Here is a 26,735-nt window from a genome sequence, read left to right as displayed (position 1 = left end):
AATGGGCTTCCCCTGTTTTAAAAACCAGCAGCTGCCACTGATCAGTCCACAGGACTTGTTTCCAAAATGCATCAGGCTTGCTTAGATGTTCATTTGCAAACTTCAGACGCTGAATTTTGTGGCTAGGATGCAGGAAAGGTTTTCTTCTGATGACTCTCCCATGAAGGTCATATTTGTTCAGGTGTCGCTGCATAGTAGAACAGTGCACCACCACTCCAGGGTCTGTTAAATCTTTCTGAAGGCCTTCTGCAGTCAAACGGGTTTTTATTTGCCTTTCTAGCAATCCAATGAGCAGTTCTTTCAGAAAGTTTTCTTCATCTTCCAGACCTCACCTTGATCTCCACTGTTTCTGTTAACTGCCATTTCTTAATAACATTACAATCTGAGGAAACAGCTACCTGAAAACACTTTGCTACGTTCTTGTAGCCTTCTCCTGCTTTGAGAGTATCAATTATTTTATTATTCAGAATGCGAGGGAGTTGCTTAGAGGAGCCCATGGCTGTTGATTTGAGGGACAAGTTTGAGGAGTCAGAGAATTTATACAGCTTTGAAATCTGTATCATCTGACCTTTCCTAATGAAGAATTTGAACAATCCACAACTCAATAAGCTAATTAAGGTCTGGAACCTTGGTAAAAGTTACCTGAGAACTCAAATGTATTGGGGTGCCCAAACTTTCGCATGGTGTTCCTTTTCTTTTTTCACTCTCCAATTGTACAAAACAAAAATAATACACAAATCTTGCATACAACACTGAAAATAAATGCCTCATCTTTACCTTAATGCCTTTTGGTGATCAGTTCTTCTACTCACTTAACTATTCACAGTAACAGACATTTTCAGCAAGGGTGCCAAAACTTTTGCATGCCACTGTACATGTCATGCTTTTAACATGTCCACTTTGGATTTTAGTCATTTTTAAAGTTATACCATCACATGCTAATCCAAAGTACATGTTCAACAGTCAGTTGAAGATTCTTTAGCTGTGCCATCAGCAGGTGGATGTTCCAGATCTTGTTGTGGTATAAAGAAGCCATGCATGTCTATATGTAGCTCTACGTTCACGCTAGCCCGTGCTATTTCTTGGAATGACTTCCCATCAAGTACTAGAAGGAAGTCAGACTCACCAGGATTACCATTTATGACTGACATGAGGACTACACCTAAACATAACAAGCAGACAAGGACAAGTCATTAAAACTCATGACCAATAAGTTTACAATATGATAACTACTCAATGCCTGCTACATAGAATACTAACAAGAACATGAAAAGTCAGGATTCTTAAACAGCTCACCATCATCCTCTTCACTTGCACTAGGTCGGGGAACAAACACAGGCTCAGTAAGCCTGCAGTTCTCTGCACTCCATTCAACCTGCAGCTTTGTTTCAACATCCAACTTGATAATCTGAAACAACAATTTCACCATATTTTATAGTGATACAATCCAAAAAGACATTTTTTAATGATAAATTTGCCTTTCACCCGTAGTCAGCTGGGATAGGCTCCAGCTTGCCTGCGACCCTGTAGAACAGGATAAAGCAGCTAGAGATAATGAGATGAGATGAGATGAAAATTTGATTACATTATTAAAAGTCTATATTCACCTTTGTCGTGAATACAGTCCTCGCCTTGGTCATATATGCATATCTGTGCTTCTGTCCATTGTAGTTGTAATTGATTCTGGGAACTTCAATACCTGGTTTCCAAACAAAATCAGTCAATGTTACAGTGCAGAGCTGCATGAATTGTTGTAATAATACTGGCGAGTTACCTTCACTAATAACCTCTGGCTGGCAGAATAGCTTTCCTTCTTTTTCTTTCACAGCAGTCGCTGTTGTGTATTTCAACTTGATCAGGTTTTCTCCTTTTTCAGCACACTTTGGATAAAATGGATCAATGTTACAGCTTCAGTGTTAAAAGAAAACTCCACCCTGAAACACTAAATATGTTTATGTTGAAAGATAAAAAGGGGCGCATTGCTAGCACAATTACAATGGAGCTTAATAGGAGACAAAAATGTGAACAATCTTAAAGGAGATACGCAGAACCATGGCCTCACTTTTTGTTTATAAATGCCTTAAGACCTCAAGAATGGCACAGGAATAGTTTTAAGCATTAATCTAATGTGGTAATTTTTATGATTAAAGTGATTCATATAGGTAGCGGTCTGAGTGAATGATTTTGACATCTGTGACGTCACAGCGGGAAGGCTATCGGTCTCATCGCCATTTCCGCTATACGAAAACACAGAGTTGACTGCAACTCCGATCCTCCATTTTGAGCTAATTTATTGCCATGCCACGTAGATGTGTTGCTGGCCAGTGCAGCAACATGACAGAAGGTGGATTTATGTTGCATTCATGGCCCAAGAATGTTCAAACTGCAAAGATTTGGATGCGTTTTGTGAGAAAGTCACGGATTGGGCACCTACGAAGTGGTCTCTCCTCTGCTCTGCACATTTTACTGAGGACTCGTACAAAACCTTTGATCTATTGAGGAGTGTTGGCTATAAGCCTGTATTGAAAGAGGGTGCAGTACCAACAATTAAAGGAAAAGAAAAGTACAAGAAAAGGAAAGAAAGTTCAGTTGCACCAGTTCTCCCGGAGTGTGAGCCGAGCAGTAATGGCGGAGTACTCAGTATGGAGAAAATGGAGAATGAGTGGACCAGTTGTCAGATTTCTTGGATGATTTTAACTCTCAAAAATATATTTTTTATTCCCAATTATGCAGCATACAAGAGTCAAGGATGGAGATACTATCCACTCGGAAATGTATTTAAAAATAAAGGTTTTGCGTATCTCCTTTAAATGTAAAGGAAATTCTCAGGCTTCACTTATCTCATCTGTATTGCAGCGTGCCTTGCCAGATGGCAGCAGGCACCATTTTTTGGATGGTCTTTGGTATGACCTGACTGTGAGTAGAACTCACGATCTCTCAATCGAGAGGCAGACATACTAACCACTAGGCCACTTGCCAGTGTGGCTTCACTTATCTCCTAAAAAATATTTAAAGTGTAACTTCACCCACACCTCTGAGTCTAACTTCACCCATGGCATAACTTTGAATTATATAAATAAAATCACTCATGAACAAAACCCTGAGATACTTGAGCTCCTTCACTTGGGGCAGCAACTCACTCCCAACCTGGAGGGAGCACTCCACTGTTTTCCGGCAGAGAACTATGGCCTCAGACTTGGAGGTGCTGACTCTCATCCCAGCTGCTTCACTCTCGGCTGCAAACTGTTCCAGTGCTTGCTGAATGTCTTGCTTTGAAGAAGCCAACAGAACCACATCATCTGCAAAAAGCAGAGATGCAATTCTGAGGTTCCCAAACCAGACGCCCTCCTCACCCCGGCTGTGCCTTGAGATCCCATCCATGAATATCACAAACAGGATCGGTGACAAGGGACAGCCTTGGCAGAGTCCAACGCCCACTGGAAACTTGTTTGACTTTGTGCCGAAAATTCGGACGCAGCTCTTACTTTGGTTGTACAAGGATCGGATGGCTCGTAGGGCCCCGATGCCCCATACTCCCGCAGTGCCCCCCACAAGAGTCCCCAGGGTACATAATTGTAAGCCTTTTCCAAATCTACAAAACACATGTAGACTGGCTGCTCATACTCCCATGAACCCCCCAACAACCCTGCCAGGGTAAAGAGCTGGTCCACTGTTCCATGGCCAGGACGGAATCTGCATTGCTTCTCCTGAATTTGAGGTTCAACAATTGTTGGAGCTTCCTTTCCAGCACCCTGGAATAAACTTTCCCAGGGAGGCTGAGCAGTGTGATACCCCTATAATTGGAGCACACTCTCCGGTCACCCTTTTTGAAAAGAGGAACCACCACCCTGGTCTGCCACTCCACAAGCACTGTACCTGACCTGACCTCCATGCAACATTGAAGAGGCATGTCATCCAAGACAGCTCAACAATGTCCGGAGCCTTCAGCATCTCAGGGCGAATCTCATCCACCCCTGGCGCCTTGCCACTGAGGAGCTTCTTGACTGCCTCAGTGACCTCTGTCAGAGATATGGATGAAGCTTCCTCTGAGTCCTCAGACTCCATCTCCTCCATGGAGGACGTGTAGGACAGGTTCAGGAGTTCCTCAAAGTGCTCCTTCCACCACCCGACAATATCCCCAGTTCGGGTCAGCAGTTCTCCTCCCCGGCTGCATACAGCCTGAGGCAAGCCCTGCTTCCCTTTCCTGAGTCGCAGAAAGGTTTGCCAAAACTTCCTTGAGACCAACTGAAAATCCTTCTCCATGGCCTCTCCAAACTCCTCCCCTACCTGGGTTTTTGCTTCAGCAACTGCTGAAGCTGCAGCCCTTCTGGCCTCTCGGTACCTGCCTGGTGCCTCAAGGGACCCCTAGGCCAACCAAGCCCAAAAGGCCTCTTTCTTCAGCTTGACGGCTTCCTTCACTACCAGTGTCCACTGACATTCATGACATTCATATCCAAGATGACATTCATGTCACTGTATGTAAACTTCTGACCACAACTGTATATATCCATCCATTGTCTGTAGCTGCTTACAACTGTGTGTGTTTATATACAACCCCGATTCCAAAAAAGTTGGGACAAAGTACAAATTGTAAATAAAAACGGAATACAATGATGTGGAAGTTTCAAAATTCCATATTTTATTCAGAATAGAACATAGATGACATATTAAATGTTTAAACTGAGAAAATGTATCATTTAAAGAGAAAAATTAGGTGATTTTAAATTTCATGACAAAAACACATCTCAAAAAAGTTGGGACAAGGCCATGTTTACCACTGTGAGACATCCCCTTTTCTCTTTACAACAGTCTGTAAACGTCTGGGGACTGAGGAGACAAGTTGCGCAAGTTTAGGGATAGGAATGTTAACCCATTCTTGTCTAATGTAGGATTCTAGTTGCTCAACTGTCTTAGGTCTTTTTTGTCGTATCTTCCGTTTTATGATGCACCAAATGTTTTCTATGGGTGAAAGATCTGGACTGCAGGCTGGCCAGTTCAGTACCCGGACCCTTCTTCTACGCAGCCATGATGCTGTAATTGATGCAGTATGTGGTTTGGCATTGTCATGTTGGAAAATGTAAGGCCTTCCCTGAAAGAGACGTCGTCTGGATGGGAGCATACAGTATGTTGCTCTAGAACCTGGATATACCTTTCAGCATTGATGGTGTCTTTCCAGATATGTAAGCTGCCCATGCCACACGCACTAATGCAACCCCATACCATCAGAGATGCAGACTTCTGAACTGAGCGCTGATAACAACTTGGGTCGTCCTTCTCCTCTTTAGTCCAAATGACACGGCGTCCCTGATTTCCATAAAGAACTTCAAATTTTGATTCGTCTGACCACAGAACAGTTTTCCACTTTGCCACAGTCCATTTTAAATAAGCCTTGGCCCAGAGAAGACGTCTGCGCTTCTGGATCATGTTTAGATACGGCTTCTTCTTTGAACTATAGAGTTTTAGCTGGCAACAGCGGATGGCATGGTGAATTGTGTTCACAGATAATGTTCTCTGGAAATATTCCTGAGCCCATTTTGTGATTTCCAATACAGAAGCATGCCTGTATGTGATGCAGTGCCGTCTAAGGGCCTGAAGATGACGGGCACCCAGTATGTTTTTCCGGCCTTGACCCTTACGCACAGAGATTCTTCCAGATTCTCTGAATCTTTTGATGATGTTATGCACTATAGATGATGATATGTTCAAACTCTTTGCAATTTTACACTGTCGAACTCCTTTCTGATATTGCTCCACTATTTGTCGGCGCAGAATTAGGGGGATTGGTGATCCTCTTCCCATCTTTACTTCTGAGAGCTGCTGCTACTCCAAGATGCTCTTTTTATACCCAGTCATGTTAATGACCTATTGCCAATTGACCTAATGAGTTGCAATTTGGTCCTCCAGCTGTTCCTTTTTTGTGCCTATAACTTTTCCAGCCTCTTATTGCCCCTGTCCCAACTTTTTTGAGATGTGTTGTTGTCATGAAATTTCAAATTAGCCAATATTTGGCATGAAATTTCAAAATGTCTCACTTTTGACATTTGATATGTTGTCTATGTTCTATTGTGAATACAATATCAGTTTTTGAGATTTGTAAATTATTGCATTCAGTTTTTATTTACAATTTGTACTTTGTCCCAACTTTTTTGGAATCGGGGTGTTTTATATATATATATATATAAAAAAGTCAAAGTCCTTCCCGCACCATAGATGGCGCGTTTGGCAGTGCCGATCTCCGTTTCGTAGCCCTCGGCCTCTCGCCTATATATTACATAGCTAAGGTTACAGTGGGGGGCTAATCCACTGGTAACCGTGAGAGTTTGACTCCCCACTTGCATCTGTATTGCAGCGTGCCTTGCCAGATGGCAGTAGGCACCATTTTTTTTGATGGTCTTCGGTATGACCTGACTGTGAGTAGAACTCCCGATCTCCCGATCAAGAGGCGGGAGTATATACAGTGGTGCTTGAAAGTTTGTGAACCCTTTAGAATTTTCTATATTTCTGCATAAATATGACATAAAACATAATCAGATTTTCACACAAGTCCTAAAAGTAGATAAAGAGAACTCAGTTAAACAAATGAGACAAAAATATGATACTTGGTCATTTATTTATTGAAGAAAATGATCCAATATTAGGCGGCACGGTGGTGTAGTGGTTAGCGCTGTCGCCTCACAGCAAGAAGGTCCTGGGTTCGAACCCCGGGTCCGGCGAGGGCCTTTCTGTGTGGAGTTTGCATGTTCTCCCCGTGTCCGCGTGGGTTTCCTCCGGGTGCTCCGGTTTCCCCCACAGTCCAAAGACATGCAGGTTAGGTTAACTGGTGACTCTAAATTGACCGTAGGTGTGAATGTGAGTGTGAATGGTTGTCTGTGTCTATGTGTCAGCCCTGTGATGACCTGGCGACTTGTCCAGGGTGTACCCCGCCTTTCGCCCGTAGTCAGCTGGGAGAGGCTCCAGCTTGCCTGCGACCCTGTAGAAGGATAAAGCGGCTAGAGATAATGAGATGAGATGAGATCCAATATTACATATCTGTGAGTGGCAAAAGTATGTGAACCTCTAGGATTAGCAGTTAATTTGAAGGTGAAATTAGAGTCAGGTGTTTTCAATCAATGGGATGACAATCAGGTGTGAGTGGGCACCCAAATTTATTTAAAGAACAGGGATCTATCAAAGTCTGATCTTCACAACACATGTTTGTGGAAGTGTCTGATGGCACAAACAAAGGAGATTTCTGAGAACCTCAGAAAAAGCACTGCTGATGCTCATCGGGCTGGAAAATGTTACAAAAGCATCTCTAAAGAGTTTGGACTCCACCAATCCACAGTCAGACAGGTTGTGTACAAATGGAGGAAATTCAAGACCATTGTTACCCTCCCCAGGAGTGGTCGACCAACAAAGATCACTCCAAGAGCAAGGCGTGTAATAGTCGGCAAGGTCACAAAGGACCCCAGGGTAACTTCTAAGCAACTGAAGGCCTCACTCACATTGGCTAATGTTAATGTTCATGAGTCCACCATCAGGAGAACACTGAACAACAATGGCGTGCATGGCAGGGTTGCAAGGAGAAAGCCACTGCTCTCCAAAAAGAACATTGCTGCTCACCTGCAGTTCGCTAAAGATCACGTGGACAAGCCAGAAGGCTATTGGAAAAATGTTTTGTGGACGAATGAGACCAAAATAGAACTTTTTGGTTTAAATGAAAAGCGTTATGTTTGGAGAAAGGAAAACATTGCATTCCAGCATAAGAACCTTATCCCATCTGTGAAACATGGTGGTGGTAGTATCATGGATTGGGCCTGTTTTGCTGCATCTTGGCCAGGACGGCTTGCCATCATTGATGAAACAATGAATTCTGAATTATACTAGCAAATTCTAAAGGAAAATGTCAGGACATCTGTCCATGAACTGAATCTCAAGAGAAGGTGGGTCATGCAGCAAGACAACGGCCCTAAGCACACAAGTCCTTCTACCAAAGAATGGTTAAAGAAGAATAATGTTAATGTTTTGGAATGGCCAAGACAAAGTCCTGACCTTAATCCAATCGAAATGTTGTGGAAGGACCTGAAGTGAGCAGTTCATGTGAGGAAACCCACCAACATCCCAGAGTTGAAGCTGTTCTGTGTGGAGGAATGGGCTAAAATTCCTCCAAGCCGGTGTGCAGGACTGATCAACAGTTACAGGAAACAATTAGTTGCAGTTATTGCTGCACAAGGGGGTCACACCAGATACTGAAAGCAAAGGTTCACATACTTTTGCCATTCACAGATATGTAATATTGGATCATTTTCCTCAATAAATAAATCTCATCTCATCTCATTATCTCTAGCCGCTTTATCATTTGACAGGGTTGCAGGCAAGCTGGAGCCTATCCCAGCTGACTACGGGCGAAAGGCGGGGTACACCCTGGACAAGTCGCCAGGTCATCACAGGGCTGACACATAGACACAGACAACCATTCACACTCACATTCACACCTACGGTCAATTTAGAGTCACCAGTTAACCTAACCTGCATGTCTTTGGACTGTGGGGGAAACTGGAGCACCCGGAGGAAACCCACGCGGACCTTCTTGCTGTGAGGCGGCAGCGCTAACCACTACACCACCGTGCCGCCCCCAATAAATAAATGACCAAGTATAATATTTTTGTCTCATTTTTTTAACTGGGTTCTCTTTATCTATTTTTACGACTTGTGTGAAAATCTGATGATGTTTCAGGTCATATTTATGCAGAAATATAGAAAATTCTAAAGGGTTCACAAACTTTCAAGCACCACTGTGTATATATATATATATATATATATATATATATATATATATATATATATATATATATATATATATATTTTTTTTTTTTTTTTTTTTCATGACATAGAGAAGTACCAAACAGTTGATTCTATGTCAGCATTGGCCTTGCAAGATTCAAGAAGATTGTAACTAGTAGATGGCGTTCTGAGCAATTTTCAACTCATAAATTGCAGATTTTGGTAAAAATTGTATTTTGTTATTATTAACACCAACTTTGATGTTTCATCACAGCACATTCATATAATTTAGTTTACAGCTCAAGAAACACATTTAAGTGTTCAGTACCTCTTTAAATAGAATAAATATTTGTGCAAATGTTGGATTCAAAGTTGAATTCAGAATGAAATGCAGCTATATGTTGCAATTGCACCGACTTACAGCAGTGACTCGACTAAGTTAGTGCTTTATGAGATGAGGGTAAAATAACAGTACAGTGTTAGCATGAAAGCTTTAGAAGTTGATCTGTTCTAACAGAGCATACAGATACTGAGGGAAGAAACTGGACAGACTAAAACTAAAGGGCTGCAGCACTGCTGCATTGCTTTCTTAAGATGCGCTCTGTAGAGACGAAGCAAAGGCTCAATAACACTGATATCACTATCCAAACTGTTAACCAAAGTAAAAATACATCAGTGTGTCAATAACTATGACTTGATTATGAATATTGATATGCAAGATGAAGAAAACAGGAGTGCCAAAACTAAAGTACCTTGTCATTAATTGGCAGCACAAACCGTTTGTACTTTGGCATGATAGTAGTACTGCTTGCAGGTTGTTCTTTCAGCTTGTCCAGGTAGAATGTGTCATATAGGCTGTTATCATCATAAGCAATCACATCAACTATCACATGTCCATCCTCTTCAAAAGCGTTGACGTGATGGTATACCACCATTGTGTCTGTGTAGTATTTCACGTCAACTTCTTTCTTTGTGTGTCGGTCAATGAGGTGAATTAGGGCCTGCTGCAGAAATGAAAATGCACTGAGGATAATATTCAGAGTCGGCAACTTAAGTCCAACAGTTCAACATCAAGATATATGCATTTAGAGACAGGTTATGCAGCTGAATGTTTTTTGTTTTGTTTTAATGGGTGCACCATTCAGATTTTACCAATCACCTGTGAGGTTGTCAGATTTTTCCTGAGCAGAACCATCTGAGACAGGTTTTTCAGTAGCATCTAGATCATTACACAGTCAGGAGATTTTTTTGAAATCTGGTCACTGTATGTACAAATTATTGGATGGATGAATGGATTAACAGTCTAAAACATACATTTCAGATTAATATTGTGGTTACAGCAAACTGTCAGGAACTGGTGCTGGACTTAATACTGCTACTGGCTTGAGTCACTATCATGCAAATACTTCAGCTTAAGGGGTGGCACGGTGGTGGAGTGGTTAGCACTGTCACCTCACAGCAAGAAGGTCCTGGGTTCGAGCCCAGCTGGACCTTTCTGTGTGGAGTTTGCATGTTCTCCCTGTGTCTGGGTGGGTTTCCTCCGGGTGGTCCGGTTTCCCCTACAGTCCAAAGACATGCAGGTTAGGTTAATTGGTGGCTCTAAATTGACCATAGGTGTGAATGGTTGTTTATCTCTGTGTTAGTCCTGCGATGACCTGGCAACTTGTCAAGAGTGTACCCTGCTTCTCGCCCATAGTCAGCTGGGATAGGCTCCAGCTTGGTTGTACCCTGTACAGGATAAGCAGCTACAGATAATGGATGGCTGGATGGATACTTCAGCTTAAGTTCAAATTAGAGTCTTGAGTAAATGGGACACATCTGGTTTTGGCAAAACAAATTCACCCCATGTGCTTAACTCTTGTACAACTGTCTGAATAACTCTTAAAATTTCTTTCAACCCAACGGACCTGATACCGGGTCCAATAGAATGCTACTATAATTGACTTTTGGTAAGAAGTTTTAAAATATGCTGTTTCCATTATCTGTAACCGCTTATCCTGTGCAGGGTTGCGGGCGAGCTGGAGTCCTAGCTGACTATGGGCGAGAGGCAGGGTACACCCTGGACAAGTTGCCAGGTCATCGCAGGGCTGACACATAGAGACAAACAACCATTCACACTCACAGTCAATTTGGAGCCACCACTTAACCTAACCTGCATGTCTTTCAACTATGGGGGTGTGGCAGCGGGGGCATGGTCTAGCATCGGTCTGTGACAGGAGGGCGGAGTCGGGGAAGTTAAGTGGCAGAATCATTTCACCTGTTGTTAATTGATGTTTGTGTGTCTTCCCAGTGACCGTGCCCTTCTTAAGGAGAGAGAGTGAGAGCAGAGGGACTCTCTCCATAACCAGACAGCTAATGTGTGTGCGTGTCTGTGTGTGTGTATTTACAGCTGAAAAGCTGAATAAAGAGAGTTTTTGTATGCTCAGTTCTGTCCTGCCGTCCTTCTGTGCTCCACCCATTTACACGAACTGCCACAGTGGTGCCGAAACCCGGGAATGAGCACAGAAGACAACAGCCCCATGGAGTCCTCCACCTTCGCCGACCTGATCCACGCCTTCGCCACGGCCCAACAGAGCCAGCACCAGGGGCTGCTCGCCCTCCGAAAGGAGCAAGAACAACGGTTCGAGGCCCTGGTGCTGGCGCAACAGAAAGAGATTCTGACTGATCAAGGCACCTCGTTTATGTCACGAACACTGAAGGAACTGTATGGGTTATTAGGTATTAAGCCGATCCGCACCAGCGTTTATCACCCACAAACGGACGGCTTAGTGGAACGGTTTAATCGCACCCTTAAAAACATAATTAAGAAATTTGTAAGCGAGGACGCGCGTAACTGGGATAAATGGCTCGAACCCTTGCTCTTTGCAGTGCGAGAAGTTCCCCAAGCCTCCACGGGGTTCTCCCCGTTTGAATTATTATATGGGCGTAAGCCGCGCGGCATTTTAGATGTGCTGCGAGAAAATTGGGAGGAGGGATTTCACCAAGCAAAAATGAAATTCAATACGTTATTGACCTGCGCGCAAAACTCCACACACTCACACAACTAACCCAGGAGAATTTGCGGCAGGCCCAAGAACGGCAAACCCGCCTGTACGACAAGGGTACGCGCCTTAGAGAGTTTGCACCGGGAGAGAAAGTACTCGTACTGTTGCCCACATCGAGCTCTAAATTAGTCGCCAAGTGGCAAGGACCCTCTGAGGTCACACGGCGAGTCGGGGACGTCGACTATGAGGTGAAACGAACGGACAGGGGTGGGGCGCTACAGATTTACTACCTCAACCTACTCAAACTCTGGAACGAGGAGGTCCCCGTGGTGTTGGTGTCGGTGGTTCCAGAGAAGGCGGAGCTGGGGCCGGAGGTTCAAAAAGGAACATTAGCATCACGTCCCTCTCCGGTCCCCTGTGGAGACCACCTCTCCCCGACCCAACTCGCGGAGGTTGCCCAGTTGCAGACCGAGTTTTCGGACGTGTTCTCACCCCTGCCCGGCCGCACTAACCTCATAGAGCACCACATTGAGACGCCCCCGGGGGTGGTAGTGCGTAGCCGCCCTTACAGGTTACCCGAACACAAGAAAAAGGTGGTTCGGGAAGAACTCGAGGCCATGCTCGAAATGGGCATCGTCGAGGAGTCCCACAGTGACTGGAGCAGCCCGGTGGTCTTGGTACCCAAGGCCGACGGGTCGGTCCGGTTCTGTGTGGACTATAGAAAAGTCAACGCGGTGTCTAAATTCGATGCGTACCCAATGCCTCGTATTGATGAGTTGCTCGATCGGCTAGGCACGGCTCGTTTTTACTCGACACTGGATTTAACAAAGGGTTATTGGCAGATCCCCTTGACCCCATTATCCCGTGAAAAAACGGCCTTTTCCACACCGTTCGGCTTACACCAATTCGTCACACTTCCTTTTGGGCTGTTTGGGGCGCCTGCTACGTTTCAGCGGCTGATGGACAGGGTCCTCCGCCCCCACGCCACCTATGCGGCCGCGTACTTGGATGATATCATTATTTATAGTAATGACTGGCCGCGGCACCTACAACACCTGAGGGCCGTCCTTAGGTCGCTGAGGCGGGCGGGTCTCACGGCCAACCCGAAGAAGTGTGCGATTGGGCGGGTGGAAGTACGGTATCTGGGCTTCCACTTGGGCAACGGGCAGGTGCGTCCCCAAATTAACAAGACTGCAGCAATTGCGGCCTGCCCGAGGCCCAAGACCAAAAAGGGGGTGAGACAGTTCCTGGGGCTGGCTGGCTATTATCGTAGGTTTATACCTAATTATTCAGACGTTACCAGCCCGCTGACTGATCTGACTAAAAAGGGGGCACCAGATCCGGTCCAGTGGACGGAGCAATGCCAGCGGGCTTTTTCTAAGGTTAAGGCTGCACTGTGTGGGGGGCCACTTTTACACTCCCCTGACTTTTCTCTCCCTTTTATGTTGCAGACGGATGCGTCGGACAGAGGGCTGGGGGCCGTTTTGTCCCAGCAGGTGGAGGGGGAGGATCGCCCTGTCTTGTACATTAGCCGCAAGCTGTCGGTGCGTGAGGGGCGCTACAGTACCATCGAAAAGGAGTGCCTGGCAATCAGGTGGGCGGTCCTCGCCCTCCGGTACTACCTGCTGGGACGCCCTTTCACCCTCTGTTCGGACCACGTGCCCCTCCAGTGGCTCCACCGCATGAAGGATGCCAATGCGCGGATCACCCGTTGGTATCTGGCACTCCAACCCTTTAACTTCAAGGTGATCCACAGGCCGGGGGCGCAGATGGTCGTGGCGGACTTCCTCTCCCGTCAAGGGGGGGGGGGGAGTCGGCTGCGGGCCGGACGGCTGCCCGGCCTGAGTCGGGCGGTGGGGGTATGTGGCAGCGGGGGCGTGGTCTAGCATCGGTCTGTGACAGGAGGGCGGAGTCAGGGAAGTTAAGTGGCAGAATCATTTCACCTGTTGTTAATTGATGTTTGTGTGTCTTCCCAGTGACCGTGCCCTTCTTAAGGAGAGAGAGTGAGAGCAGAGGGACTCTCTCCATAACCAGACAGCTAATGTGTGTGCGTGTGTCTGTGTGTGTGTATTTACAGCTGAAAAGCTGAATAAAGAGAGTTTTTGTATGCTCAGTTCTGTCCTGCCATCCTTCTGTGCTCCACCCATTTACACGAACTGCCACAGGGGGAAACTGGAGCACCCGGAGGAAACCCATGCAGATACGGGGAGAACATGCAAACTCCACACAGAAAGGCCCCTGTCGGCCACTGGGCTCAAACCCAGAACCTTCTTGCTGTGAGGTGACAGTGCTAACCACTACACCACCGTGCCACCCTGTTTTCGTAAGTTCAATAAAAATTTGGTTGTATGTATGTACATACTTTATGGTATTTATATGGTTTTTTTTGTCTGTTTTGTTTTTTGTGGATTTTGGGGGGGGTTTTTTTGGTCCAGCTGTAGTCACTGTGTTGCTGAATGAAAAAAGTGCCATCTCTCTCCATGGGCCCATTGCTATCATGATGTTATCCTTTGGTTTATCACAGTTTACTCAGGTACACTAACAGTCCCAATGTTACTGACACTGGAAATATATTCTCTCAGCTCTTACATATCCAAACAGACCAAAATAATGTATATTGACCTGATAATTGTGGCACTATTTTTGATTAATTTTGGGTGTGTCTGTCTAGGTGAGCCACACCTCTACACCTTAGGGCTTAAAAGGTTAAGTCTGTACTTACATCTGAGGTCTGAATACCAACTTATTAAGTCATCACTCTGTACATGTAACTCAACTCTGAACCATCCATCCATTATCCGTAATCGCTTATCCTGTACAGGGTTGCGGGCAAACTGGAGCCTATCCCAGCTGACTATGGGCGAGAGGTGGGGTACACCCTGGACAAGTCGCCAGGTCATCGCAGGGCCGACACATAGAGACAAACAACCATTCACACCCACAGTCAATTTAGAGTCACCAATTAGCCTAACCTGCATGTCTTTGAACTGTGGGGGAAACCAGAGCACCTGGAGGAAACCCACACAGACACAGGGAGAACATGCAAACTCCACATAGAAAGGTCCCCGCCAGCCACTAGGCTCAAACCCAGACCTTTCTTGCTGTGAGGCAACAGTGCTAACCACTGCACCACCGTGCTGTCCATGTAACTCAACTCTGTATAAGGCCCAAAAATATTCACCCATTAACAAGCATCTGAAGTAACACTTACTTCCTCAGTCTGGAATTTCATGCAGCTAGCCCAGCTCACCCCCCTCATGTAAGCAGTGGCCATTTTGACAATGTCCAGCTTTAAGGGTTGTTCAATAAATACGAAATAGTTGTCTGTCATGCCAAAGCTATGATAATAATTCGGGGTGAGGAGGGAGCAGCAAGGAACTGTGGCTATGATCTCAACATTCTTCAAGGCTGGAGTCCAATAAGTACCTGATAAAAAAAAGTACAAGGACAGTGGGTTATATAGGTGGCAAACAATAAACAGATAAACATCAGATAACGATGAGCACCTTGAATTTTGCCTTGTTGCAAGGAAGGAACTTTAAATATCACAAATTTAGTCTTGCCCTTGTCTGCAATTGATGTTCCCATGTTGTAGCTGTTTCCTTCTTTATCATAGTGTGGGTGAGATAGAACAAGGTTTACAGCAATGTATCTCTTATAGTCCACCTGAACAAAAGGAATAATAACATGTTTGAGAGTCTGCATAAAAAGAATATCCATGTTATTTAAATGGTCAAAAACACTTATGAGGAAGCAGACTAACATGTACAAATGGTAAAGATTAACTCAAGTCTAGCATGATCAGAGGTGGACAAAGTACCCAACTTCATTACTTAAGTCAAAGCATTGATCCCACTGGTCAAATGTTACTCTGATACAAGTGAAAGTTGTACAGTCAAATTTTTACTGAAGTTAAAGTACTGAAGTACTTGCTTTTAAAAATACTTAAGTATTAAAAGTACATTTACTGTCAACGCATTTTTGTATTATTGCCACAACACTTACAAAACCTAATGTCTCTGAAGCAACCAACTGGATTTACTGACTAGCTTGTAGAACCTGTAGAATAAATGCCTGGTAGAATGTTACAAAATGAAACACAACTGAATTGACAAAAAATAGAGCCGCTGTCATTTTTATTTTTATTTTTAAAATTTTGCAACACTCCTCCCCCACCCCCACAAAGCAGCATGGTAGTGTTCTGACACAGCTTGGGTCTGTATGTACAGTGGCGCTTGAAAGTTTGTGAACCCTTCAGAATTTTCTATATTTCTGCCTAAATATGACCTAAAACATCATCAGATTTTCACACAAGTACTAAAAGTAGATAAAGAGAACCCAGTTAAACAAATGGGACAAAAATATTATACTTGGTCATTTATTTATTGAGGAAAATGATCCAATATTACATATCTGTGAGTGGCAAAAGTATGTGAACCTTTGCTTTCAGTATCTGGTGTGACCCCCTTGTGCAGCAATAACTGCAACTAAATGTTTCTGGTAACTGTTGATCAGTGCTTCACACTGGCTTGGAGGAATTTTAGCCCATTCCTCCGTACAGAACAGCTTCAACTCTGGGATGTTGGTGGGTTTCCTCACATGAACTGCTTGCTTCAGGTCCTTCCACAACATTTCGATTGGATTAAGGTCAGGACTTTGACTTGGCCATTCCAAAACATTAACTTTATTCTTCTTTAACCATTCTTTGGTAGAACGACTTGTGTGCTTAGGGTCGTTGTCTTGCTGTGTGACCCACCTTCTCTTGAGATTCAGTTCATGGATGGATTTCCTGGCATTTTCCTTAAGAATTCGCTGGTATAATTCAGAATTCATTGTTCCATCAATGATGGCAAGCTGTCCTGGTCCAAATGCAGCAAAACAGGCCCAAACCATGATACTACCACCACCATGTTTCACAGATGGGATAAGGTTCTTATGCTGGAATGCAGTGCTTTCCTTTCTCCAAACATAACGCTTCTCATTTAAATCAAAAAGTTCTATTTTGGTCTCATCCATCCACAAAACATTTTTCCAATAGCCTTCTGGCTTGTCCACATGATCTTTAGCAAACTGTAGACGAGCAGCAATGTTCTTTTTGGAGAGCAGTGGCTTTCTCCTTGCAACCCTGCCATGCACACCATTGTTGTTCTGTGTTCTCCTGATGGTGGACTCATGAACATTAACATTAGCCAATGTGATAGAGGCCTTCAGTTGCTTAGAAGTTACTCTGGGGCCCTTTGTGACTTCGCCGACTATTACACAGCTTGCTCTTGGAGTGATCATTGTTGGTCGACCACTCCTGGGGAGGGTAATGATGGTCTTGAATTTCCTCCATTTGTACGCAACCTGTCTGACTGTGGATTGGTGGAATCCAAACTCTTTAGAGATGGATTTGTAACCTTTTCCAGCCTGATGAGCATCAACAACGCTTTTTCTGAGGTCCTCAGAAATCTCCTTTGTTTGTGCCATGATACACTTCCACAAACATGCGTTGTGAAGATCAGACTTTGATAGAGCCCTATTCTTTAAATAAAACAGGGTGCCCACTTGCACCTGATTGTCATCCCATTGATTGAAAACACCTGACTCTAATTTCAGCTTCAAATTAACTGCTAATCCTCGAGGTTCACATACTTTTGCCATTCACAGATATGTAATATTGGATCATTTTCCTCAATAAATAAATGAGCAAGTATAATATTTTTGTCTCATTTGTTTAACTGGGTTCTCTTTATCTACTTTTAGGACTTGTGTGAAAATCTGATGATGTTTTAGGTCATATTTATGCAGAAATATAGAAAATTCTAAAGGGTTCACAAACTTTCAAGCACCACTGTATGCAAATCATGAAGACAGTGGAATAGCTGTAAATGCAGCTTGGTCAGAAAATAAAAATGACAATCCAACCTGATTAAAACCCAGGTCCATACCTCGAGCTTAATAACTGCCCAACAGCAACACTGCTTTAAGCAAGACAAAAAAAATGCAAGACCATCATCTGACATCAAAGCAAAACATTCCAACAATTTGTTGTGACTGACTAGTACAATACTGTCCATCTCACAGGTCTCTCTTGTGTGTGTGTGTGTGTGTGTGTGTGTGTGTGTGTGTGCGCGCATGCATGCGCACACATATGTATGCATTCATTGACATATGAATCTGCCTGTAGAATCATGGTGGTTTAATATTAAGCTAGCTAGTGAGTGAAGCTCCATCTGTCGTGCAAGCAAACTCTTTTCAAACTCAAAATCATATTGGGTAGCTAACATTACTCAAAAAAGAAAGATTTCTACATTTTGTTTATTTGGCAAGATTATGCTAAAACATTTCTGAAAGGACTTCAGATAAGTTAACATTATTCATGTTAACGTAACTCTGTTTTTACATGCTAACTAACAGTGTCCAAGTTAACTAGCTATGTGTTAATGTTAGCCGTGGACAAGGCGATGGCAACTTGGCAGGCAAATCCATACAAAGTCATTTTACTAACCAGACTGCATAGCTATTGCAACATTATTGCTAGCTCTAAAAGCACAGGCAACTTCATTGCAAGCTTTCTCTTGGAATAAAACATTTATATACCTCAATATGCTTCCACAGGTTGTACGGCGAGTTTTTGAAGGCCGTAATGTGCTCCGTTTTAGGCAAGCAAAGCAAACATTTAAAACAAAACGACTCTTTATTCCTTTGAGAAAACTGAAACATGGGTTCTAGGTATGGCCATGAGTGTGTGCATTCCCCAGAAGAACCGCCTCCTTCCATTCTGCCATCAACTGATCATGTTCAAATAATGCTGCGGAGAAATCACTGAACTTGATTTTATACAGTCTATGGATGTGACATGACCCTAGTGTTAGGACTTGGACTGTTTTGGCCTCTAGAGGCCGCTGTTATTTCCTTTTCGTGTCATATTTATTTTGGCCTCTAGAGGCCGCCACTGTTCCTGTGTTTTGTGTTTTTTTTTTTGTTAATTGCCTGTTAGTCCTAATTATCTTCACCTGTGTCCTTAATTAGTTTGTGTATTTATACCCCTGAGTTCAGTCCTCTTGTCACGGAGTCTTTGTGCTGTTATGTTTATCTCCAGTTTCCTTTGTACTGTGTTTTGTGGATCTTCTGAGCTTTTGCATTTTTGCCTTTTTCTTTTTGAATTATACTCTTTGTTTTTGTTTTGCCCTGGATTGTATATAGTGTACATAGTATAAATAAACCTTTTGTTACTTTTTCTACTTCCGCCTCACGCCTCTGCATTTGAGTCATTCCCCTGGTGGCCTAGTGGGGGTTTGCTGGATCATCACACCAACGAACCAGGTTCGAATCCCAGCAAAACCCTAACACCTAGTGATTACTGATCGGCTGTCTCAGTATCACCTGCGAAAAAAACAATCACGTTTAAGAAAAGAAAAAAAACATCCACTTTCAAAGCTGCTTCATAGTAACGAGTAACGAGGACCTTGATAGAAATGTAGTGGAGTGAAAAGTATGATATTTGTCTTTCAAATGTAGTGAAGTTAAAGTCATAAGTTGCCAAAAAAATAATACTCAAGTAAAGTACAGATACTCAAAACGTGTACTTAAAGCAGATACGCAGAACCTTTATTTTTAAATAAGTTTCTGAGTGGATAGTATCTCCATCCTTGACTCTTGTATGGTGCATAAATGGGAATTAAAAAATATATATATTTTTGAGAGTTAAAATCGACCGCAAAGTTGGCATTCGAGCTGCCCCGCTGAGCTAGCCATGCCTGAGTGCGTCACGTCACAGCAGGAACCAGTTTTAAGGGCGAGGCCTTTTGCAGCTATAGACCAAAGTCATATCAATAAACATTTATGGTAAAAATAAGAAATACTGTTACCGACTTGCTCAACTAAGACTGATTTGACTTCATTGATTGTGGGTTGACTCTCATTAAAACAGGATAGGTGTTATAACTTACGCAACATACATGTACATGCATGCATTTTCACTGATAAAATGTAAAAGGCTAATTAAATAATCAGATGAATTGAGACAATCACATTCTGAAGCAAATTAAATAATCTTATACCGCTAACTTAAACACACAATACAAGTTACATGTATTAATCTAAATGCAGGTAAACAACGTGCTGTTTTTGTTATTTTATATCCAAATGAGAGTCGGCGCTTACCCATCTGTGTTCTCACTTCTTGAAGGCCGATCTGGTGGCCGATTGTTTTGAAACAATCTGACTAAGTTGCTTGTTCAGTTCTCCGTTCATTTGCTTCTTCCACGTAAGGGTGAGATGGCAGCAATATCCAGTTTAGAAATTTTACGGCTGGGCCACTCATTCTCTATTTTGTCCATACGGAGTACTCCGCCATTAATGCTCTGGTCAGGCAATTGCTAAAACCCGGGACGGAACGGGACGTCACCGGTTTTACCAACAACCGCAGGGAGGTCACTGCCCAAGCGATATGTCACATCCCGTTCCATCCTGGGTTTTAGCAACAACTCTCGGCTCACTCCGGGAGAACTGGTCCCACTGAACTTTCCTTTTTTAAAAAAAATAATAAAATAAATAAATACTTTTCTTTTCTTGTAGTTTTCTTTTTCTTTAACTGTTGGTACTGCACCCTCTTTCAATACGGGCTTATAGCCAACGTTCCTCAACAGATCAGAGGTTTCGTACGAGTCCTCAGTAAAATGTGCAGAGCAGAGGAGAGACCACTTCATAGGCGCCCAATGTGCCCATAAACTTCTCGCAAAACGCTTCCAAATCTTTGCAGTTTGAATATTCTTGGGCCATGAATGCAACATAAATCCACCTCCTGTCATGTTGCTGGCAGGTGCAGCAACACATCTACGTGGCATGACGATAAATTAGCTCAAAATGGAGGCTCGGAGTTGCAGTCAGCTCTGTGTTTTAGTATAGCGGAAATGGTGATGAGACCGATAGACTTCTTGCTGTGACGTCACGGATGTCAGTTCTTCATTCACTCAGACGGCTACCTATATAAATCACTTTAATCGTAAAAATTACTATATTAGATTTATTGTTAATGCTTAAAACTATTCCTGTGCCATTCTTGAGTTCTCAAGGCATTTATAAACGAAAGTGAGGCCATGGTTCTGTGTATATGCTTTAAGTGCAGTACTCAAGTAAATGTACTTCATTACTGTCCACCTCTGAGCATGATCACCAGTTCTTTATCTTGATTGTAGTTTTTTGCTTTGTCTTAGATAATAGCAGCAGATGAGTTTTAATGTGTAGAGAACATATTACATTCAGGAAAACCAACATTACGTTTTGCAAGGGAAGGATTTGGAGTTAACATTCGTTTTAAGGACTTAAAGCTGCTGCATGTACAATTTTGGAATTTTGCCCTCTCTGGTATGGAAAATGCAATTCAAAGATATTTAAAAAAAAAACCAGACTGTGCCGCATTCCAAAACTGTGCCATGTAGGGTTAGGGCATTTCTTATTTTGGGGCCATGTTTCTCAGCTCATAATAAGCAGTATAGAGATGTTAATTACATAGGAATCAAATGATAAACCAGAATCCAGGGTTACACCAAGGTCTTTAACTGGAGCTCTTGGTTTTAAAGAAAAGTAGTCTTTTTTTTTTTTTTGACTTGGTACCCAACATCTGTGTTTGGAAGAAGTATATTTTTACTCATCCAATCTTTGTTTGAAAATAACCTCAAATAAATTCTAATCCAGGCAGAAAATAATAATCTAACCTGACTGTATTTTAATTCTGTCCATTACAAGATTATGGTCAATTGTTCCACAGGCTTTTAGTCACTAAATTGTTATGTTTGTTACCTCTGAATTCGGCACCCCATATAACGAGTGTGAAGAAAAGTATTTCTATTAATTTATGCACACAAAATAAACATATGTTCTTCATTAAAGAGGTTCCTGAATGATGTCACATGTCCGTCAAGAAAATAATGTTTAATAACTTAAGAAATAATGAAGCACATATGTCTGTGTGTACAAATACTGTATGTACAAGTGATGTACAAATGAATCAGACATGTTTGGAGCCATTTGGGTGTTAATGGGTTCCTGGGTCATTTAAACATCATTATAACATTTAACAGTGAATTTCTCTAAAACTGTTTGAGCAAATTTTTTTTTTTGCATGCACAAACATGCACAAATGATGCCCAGACAAACTAAAATACTTTTATTCATGTTCTCATCATATGGGGTACCAACTTCACAGAAGTTTGTTTCAATAAATTGCTATCAAATATCATAGAGCTAAAAGAAAAAAAAAAGTAAGTCCATGAGACCCCTGGTGAGAAGTAACCGCTTTACCTTGTTTTGAGTTTCCAAGGTCACTGGATCAATTTTGCGAATATAATTGGTTTCAGATGTAGCATAGTAATCATTTCCGTATTTTATTATGTTACCAGCACAATTGTCTGTGAAATCTGGAACAGTGTGATTGAGAAAGGTGATCACCCTGGGGGGGAAAAAACATTGGTTTATCAGTGTTTCCTCATAGGTTCTTAACCATACTGAATTGAACTAAAAAGATTCAATTGAATTCACAGACCACTTTCCACAATTAGGAACACCTGTACACCTGTTTGTTCATTCAGCCAACCATGTGGCAGCAGCACAGTGCTTATAATCACTCAGATACAAGTCAAGAGCTTCAGCTAATGTTCACATCAAACACAAGAATCAAGAAAAATGTGATTTCAGTCACTTGGAACATGGCATGGTTGTTGGTCCCAGACAGGCTGGTTTGAGTTTTTCAAAAATTGCGGCTCTCGGTTCTGAAGGCGCAAATGCCTTGTTGATGAGAGAGGTCAGGAGAATGGCCAATCTGGTTTAAACTGACAGGAAGGCTATGGTAACTCAAACGAGACCATCGATGACAGCGTAGCTCACTCCGTCCCCGTCTAGTCCAGAAGGAATGATCTAAAGTGGGCCACCTTGCGCAATAAATGTTGCAAGCTATATACACTTTATACAAGCTATATATAGAAGCTATATACACCCTAGGAATAGCTACCTATCTGCCAGAAAGAATCCAAAACGGTGAGGAATTGACCAAGAAGAAGCAATTTTTGTTGAACTGCTCATTAAGGCTTAATTAGTCCATAACTTCATTAATAATTGTAATTAAGCAAATCTGGGTAGAAGTTATATGGACCCTAGGTACCCCTACCTTCATGCCAGAAAGAATCAAAATCGGTGAAGAACTGAGGGAGAAGAACCGATTTATGTGGAAACTGCTCATTAGGACTTAATTACTCTATATCTTCATGATTAATTGCAATTACGCAAATTTGAGTAGAAGCTATATGGGCCCCAGGCAGACCTACCTTCCTGCCAAAAAGAATAAAAATTGGTGAAGAATTGAGAGAGAAGAAGCGATTTTTGTGAAATGTGGATGATGTCAGACAGACAACAGACAACACACAATGGCATAAGCTCATCACCTGTCGGCCTGATGAGCTAATAATCACTCTTTACTACTGTGCTGAGTAGAAAAGCATCTCAGAATACACATCAAACCTTGAGGTGGACAGGCTACTACAGCAGAACACCACATCGGATTCTATTCCTGTCAGCCTGCAGGAATTTGAGGCTACAGTGGACACAGACTCACCAAAACTGGACTTTTGAAGCCTGGAAAAAAACAGGCAACCAGTGGTGTCACTAGGGTTGGTTACCTCAGTGAGGTAATGCATGGTGTCATCCTCCCTCCCATGGACTTCCTTCTGTACTAGAATGTACAGAATTCTTATTCATATAGCTTAAATACCAGCAACAACGAAATAATGGGTAATGATGACAGCTCTGACAGGAGCACATTAGAGGGTTCAAAAAGTAAATTAACATTTTAGCTTTGGGTTTTAGCTTTGTTGAGATATTGATACATCTACGCTGAGCTTACAAAAATGGTTTTGTTGTTATAACTAACTACAGGGATATTTTTATTTAAAAAAAAAATAATAATTCTGCTGAAACACTCAGGCACGGTTTTAAGGGGTGGTAAAAGGTGCCAGTTGCCACTGTAAAAATATGTCTTGCCACCACAGTTGCCCCCCTATTTTAAAAAGAATTATTTATTAAAACACATTTTTGAAATTCAGTTATCTATCTACAGAGATACTAAGCCCTCATCTCATCTCTACCTACCGTTATTTACGTTATTTCACACCCCACCCCCGGAATTTTGAAATGGTTTCACCCAGAGAGAGACGTTCTTCTGTTATGATTCTTCTGAATGCTCGACTTCTGATGAGGCAACGTGCTGGAGCAAAGACGTTGATCAAATTGTTTTCACCTGATAGAACACAGTCTTCTACTGTGTACTGCATAAAACACATTGTTTTCTCTTCCCCACCCCCCCACCCCATCTGTCCCTCTGAGTTACATGTTGGTCCTGAGATTGAGATGCTGACCTCTTCTGCCCCTCGGACCTGCCTGATCCATCCTGATGCCCTGTGTCTGGTTGGAGTTTTATCGCATCACTCCTGTGGAGGACGGCCCCATGAGGACAGTTGAAAGTTACACCTGGAGGACGCTCTGGACTCTTACAGTAATGCTTTTATGGCTGAGGACTACAGTTGACTTGCTAACTTTAGGACTGCAGTTGTCGTGAACAGTTTTGCACTCAAGTTTCCATCAGTGAAGAGTTACAACATCAACGAAACTGTCTTCATGTTAAAACTGTTAATGTTATAGTCATGCTGTCTGTTGTTGCCCAAATGAGGATGGGTTCCCTTTTGAGTCTGGTTCCTCTCGAGGTTTCTTCCTCATGTCATCTGAGGGAGTTTTTCCTTGCCACCGTCACCACAGGCTTGCTCATTGGGGATAGATTAGGGACAAAATTAGCTCATGTTTTAAGTCGTTCAAATTCTGTAAAGCTGCTTTGTGACAATGTTTATTGTTAAAAGCGCTATACAAACAAACTTGACTTGACTTGACAGTCTTGTCCTTTTTATGTTAAATGCATTTTGGTACTCAATTATTCTTTTAGCCCAGCTATCTTTATTATCAATATTTTTATTACAATCAGAGACGTTAGTTTTTCTAAAATGTTAGTTTTTTGTTGGATGCAGTAGGCTATACAGTCATTGGTTGGACGTATGGAGTGCTGTCTCGCTAGGTTCCAGTAGTAGCTATACCTGTAAGTTATGTTTTACTTTCTGTGTATGCTAGGCAACAAAATGAAAGCTAATAGTTTTGTAAAGTGATAGGCTTTAGAAAGTAAACAACTTGTGTGTTGTGTGTTAGCATTACTAGCAGGTCAGCCTAGCTCGCATTTTCGCCTGTGTGCTATTCAGTTTAGTGATATACTGAATTTGTTTCTTTTAGTTTTCCGGAAATCGAGGATGAACACATCTGTATAAGTTTGAAGTCTTCAGTAAAGATCCACAATCTAAACCGTTCACTATCTGTCTATTTTTTGATACATCGCTAGGTCAGAATAGTTCCATTCATTGTTTGTGAATATACTTTCAGAAAAGATGGTTTAGATGGTTGAATCCATTTTACTTGATGGTACAATAGCTCAATACATATTTGACAAGATGACTTGATTGTGAGTCTTTCTTGAGCGTAAGTAAAAATGATTTCTACGATTTGCATAAACTGCTGCATCGACAACCTATGCCCCCCTCCTGGAACCTATGCCCCTCCTTTGCCACCCTAAGGAAAAATCTCTGGAGCCGCCACTGGAAACACTGCATAAAAGACATTTTGGTGTCACCTGGTGTTGTTCGTACCCCGTGAAGCCACTGCAGGCAACAGTTTTCTGTTTGTTATGCTGTTCTTTCCGAGATGCTTTTATGCTCACCATGGTTGTAAAGAGTGATGTAGCCCTCCTGTCAGCTCAAGCCAGGCTAGCAAGGTGTACTGGTGTTTTAAAACGGACTACAATGCCTACTTGGTGAGCATGTTTTTGGATGGATGTGGATATGCCATGGTCCCCATTTCTGAAACTACGATTCTGTTGGCTTCCATGTTGCTGTTGTACGTGTCACTTCTGAGATATTTACTTCTGTATGTAACCTCTCCTGCAAAAAGAAAGCCAAAATTAAAAATCCAGGGCTATCAAGCCAATCCAAAATAATATGCTATTCCAAAATGGCATCTTGCCAAGCTGACAGTGAATTATATGTTTATGATGATGATGATGAAGTTTTAACTGGTCTCAAGATCAAGGCTATTCAATTGGCCCTCCAGGTTTGGTGAAAACTTTACAAAAAGTAAAAAATAAGTCTAATCTTATAAAATGCAAAGGAATTTCTAACCCTTGGATCCATCTGTTTATTCAAATGAAAATTAAGGGATGAAGTAATTACCATGTTTGATTGTGAAATTGTGCAAGAGTGCCATTCCATCAAACCAGTGACTATAAGAAGTCTCTCCGACTGAGAAGAGACCTGGGCCATTTCGCACAAGGGTGCCTTGCAGCCATTCAGGAAGAGAGCCTGCAAAAAAATCGGTACTTCCTCAACATGCATGCCTGCTTTGGAGGCTTTGAAGAAAAAAAATAACAGACAAAGCAAAATAATCTATATTATAAACTTTCAGGAGACAAACATTATCATGAGTTTCTTTTGACTTACCTTTGACTTCTGCTTTTACAGGATCAGGATGCTCCTTCTTGTTTTTTCCAAAGTCATACTCCATCGCTTCCTCTTCTGACTGGATTCTTGCTCCTTGGACGAGACTCAGTTGACAGATTGTATATGTGCTCTGCACACATGTGCTCTGCATATACTTTGATTCAGAGTGCACTCTGCCCTAATTCAGAGTCTATATCACAATCTCAAACCCAAACTTATCAGTTGTTCTAGCTGGAGATTATCAGTGTGAAGGTACAATCTGGCCAAGGTTTCTATCACATACCACAGCTCTTTATTATTATGGACATCAAGTTAATCTTTTGTTTTGATTCAGTATGGAATAAATGTCAGAGGGGAACTGTCAGGGCCTTCTTGGCCTTCAGAGAAGGCCCAAACATATCAGCATTTCAAATGTTATATTTAA

The 26,735-nt window shown here is 42.4% G+C and overlaps 1 protein-coding gene across 1 annotated transcript; it reads right to left on the bottom strand.

The window, feature by feature from the left end:
* Positions 1-956: 956 nt before the first annotated feature.
* On the bottom strand, positions 957-26,375 carry bco1 (beta-carotene oxygenase 1). Its single transcript, XM_060940435.1, has 11 exons — positions 26,312-26,375; positions 26,045-26,173; positions 25,627-25,756; positions 22,035-22,182; positions 15,254-15,413; positions 14,959-15,173; positions 9,516-9,767; positions 1,775-1,880; positions 1,608-1,699; positions 1,297-1,408; positions 957-1,162 (listed from the first exon to the last, which is right to left on the bottom strand). Exons 1-11 carry the CDS (start codon positions 26,373-26,375, stop codon positions 957-959), a joined length of 1,614 nt encoding a protein of 537 aa, XP_060796418.1.
* Positions 26,376-26,735: the final 360 nt, after the last annotated feature.

The sequence above is a fragment of the Neoarius graeffei genome, chromosome 15, assembly GCF_027579695.1.
Source record: "Neoarius graeffei isolate fNeoGra1 chromosome 15, fNeoGra1.pri, whole genome shotgun sequence".
In the NCBI taxonomy this organism is placed as follows: Eukaryota; Metazoa; Chordata; class Actinopteri; order Siluriformes; family Ariidae; genus Neoarius; species Neoarius graeffei.
This window is presented reverse-complemented; position numbering and strand designations above follow the sequence as displayed.

Bases quoted from the DNA above. Each gene is read 5' to 3' on its own strand.
- bco1 (XM_060940435.1), bottom strand. From the start codon at position 26,375: ATGGAGTATGACTTTGGAAAAAACAAGAAGGAGCATCCTGATCCTGTA. The intron at 15,174-15,253 runs GTGCTCATCGTT...TTTTTTTATCAG, and splicing joins GCAACAAGGCAAAATTCAAG to GTACTTATTGGACTCCAGCC. The intron at 1,409-1,607 runs GTGAATATAGAC...TTGTTGTTTCAG, and splicing joins GGACTGTATTCACGACAAAG to ATTATCAAGTTGGATGTTGA.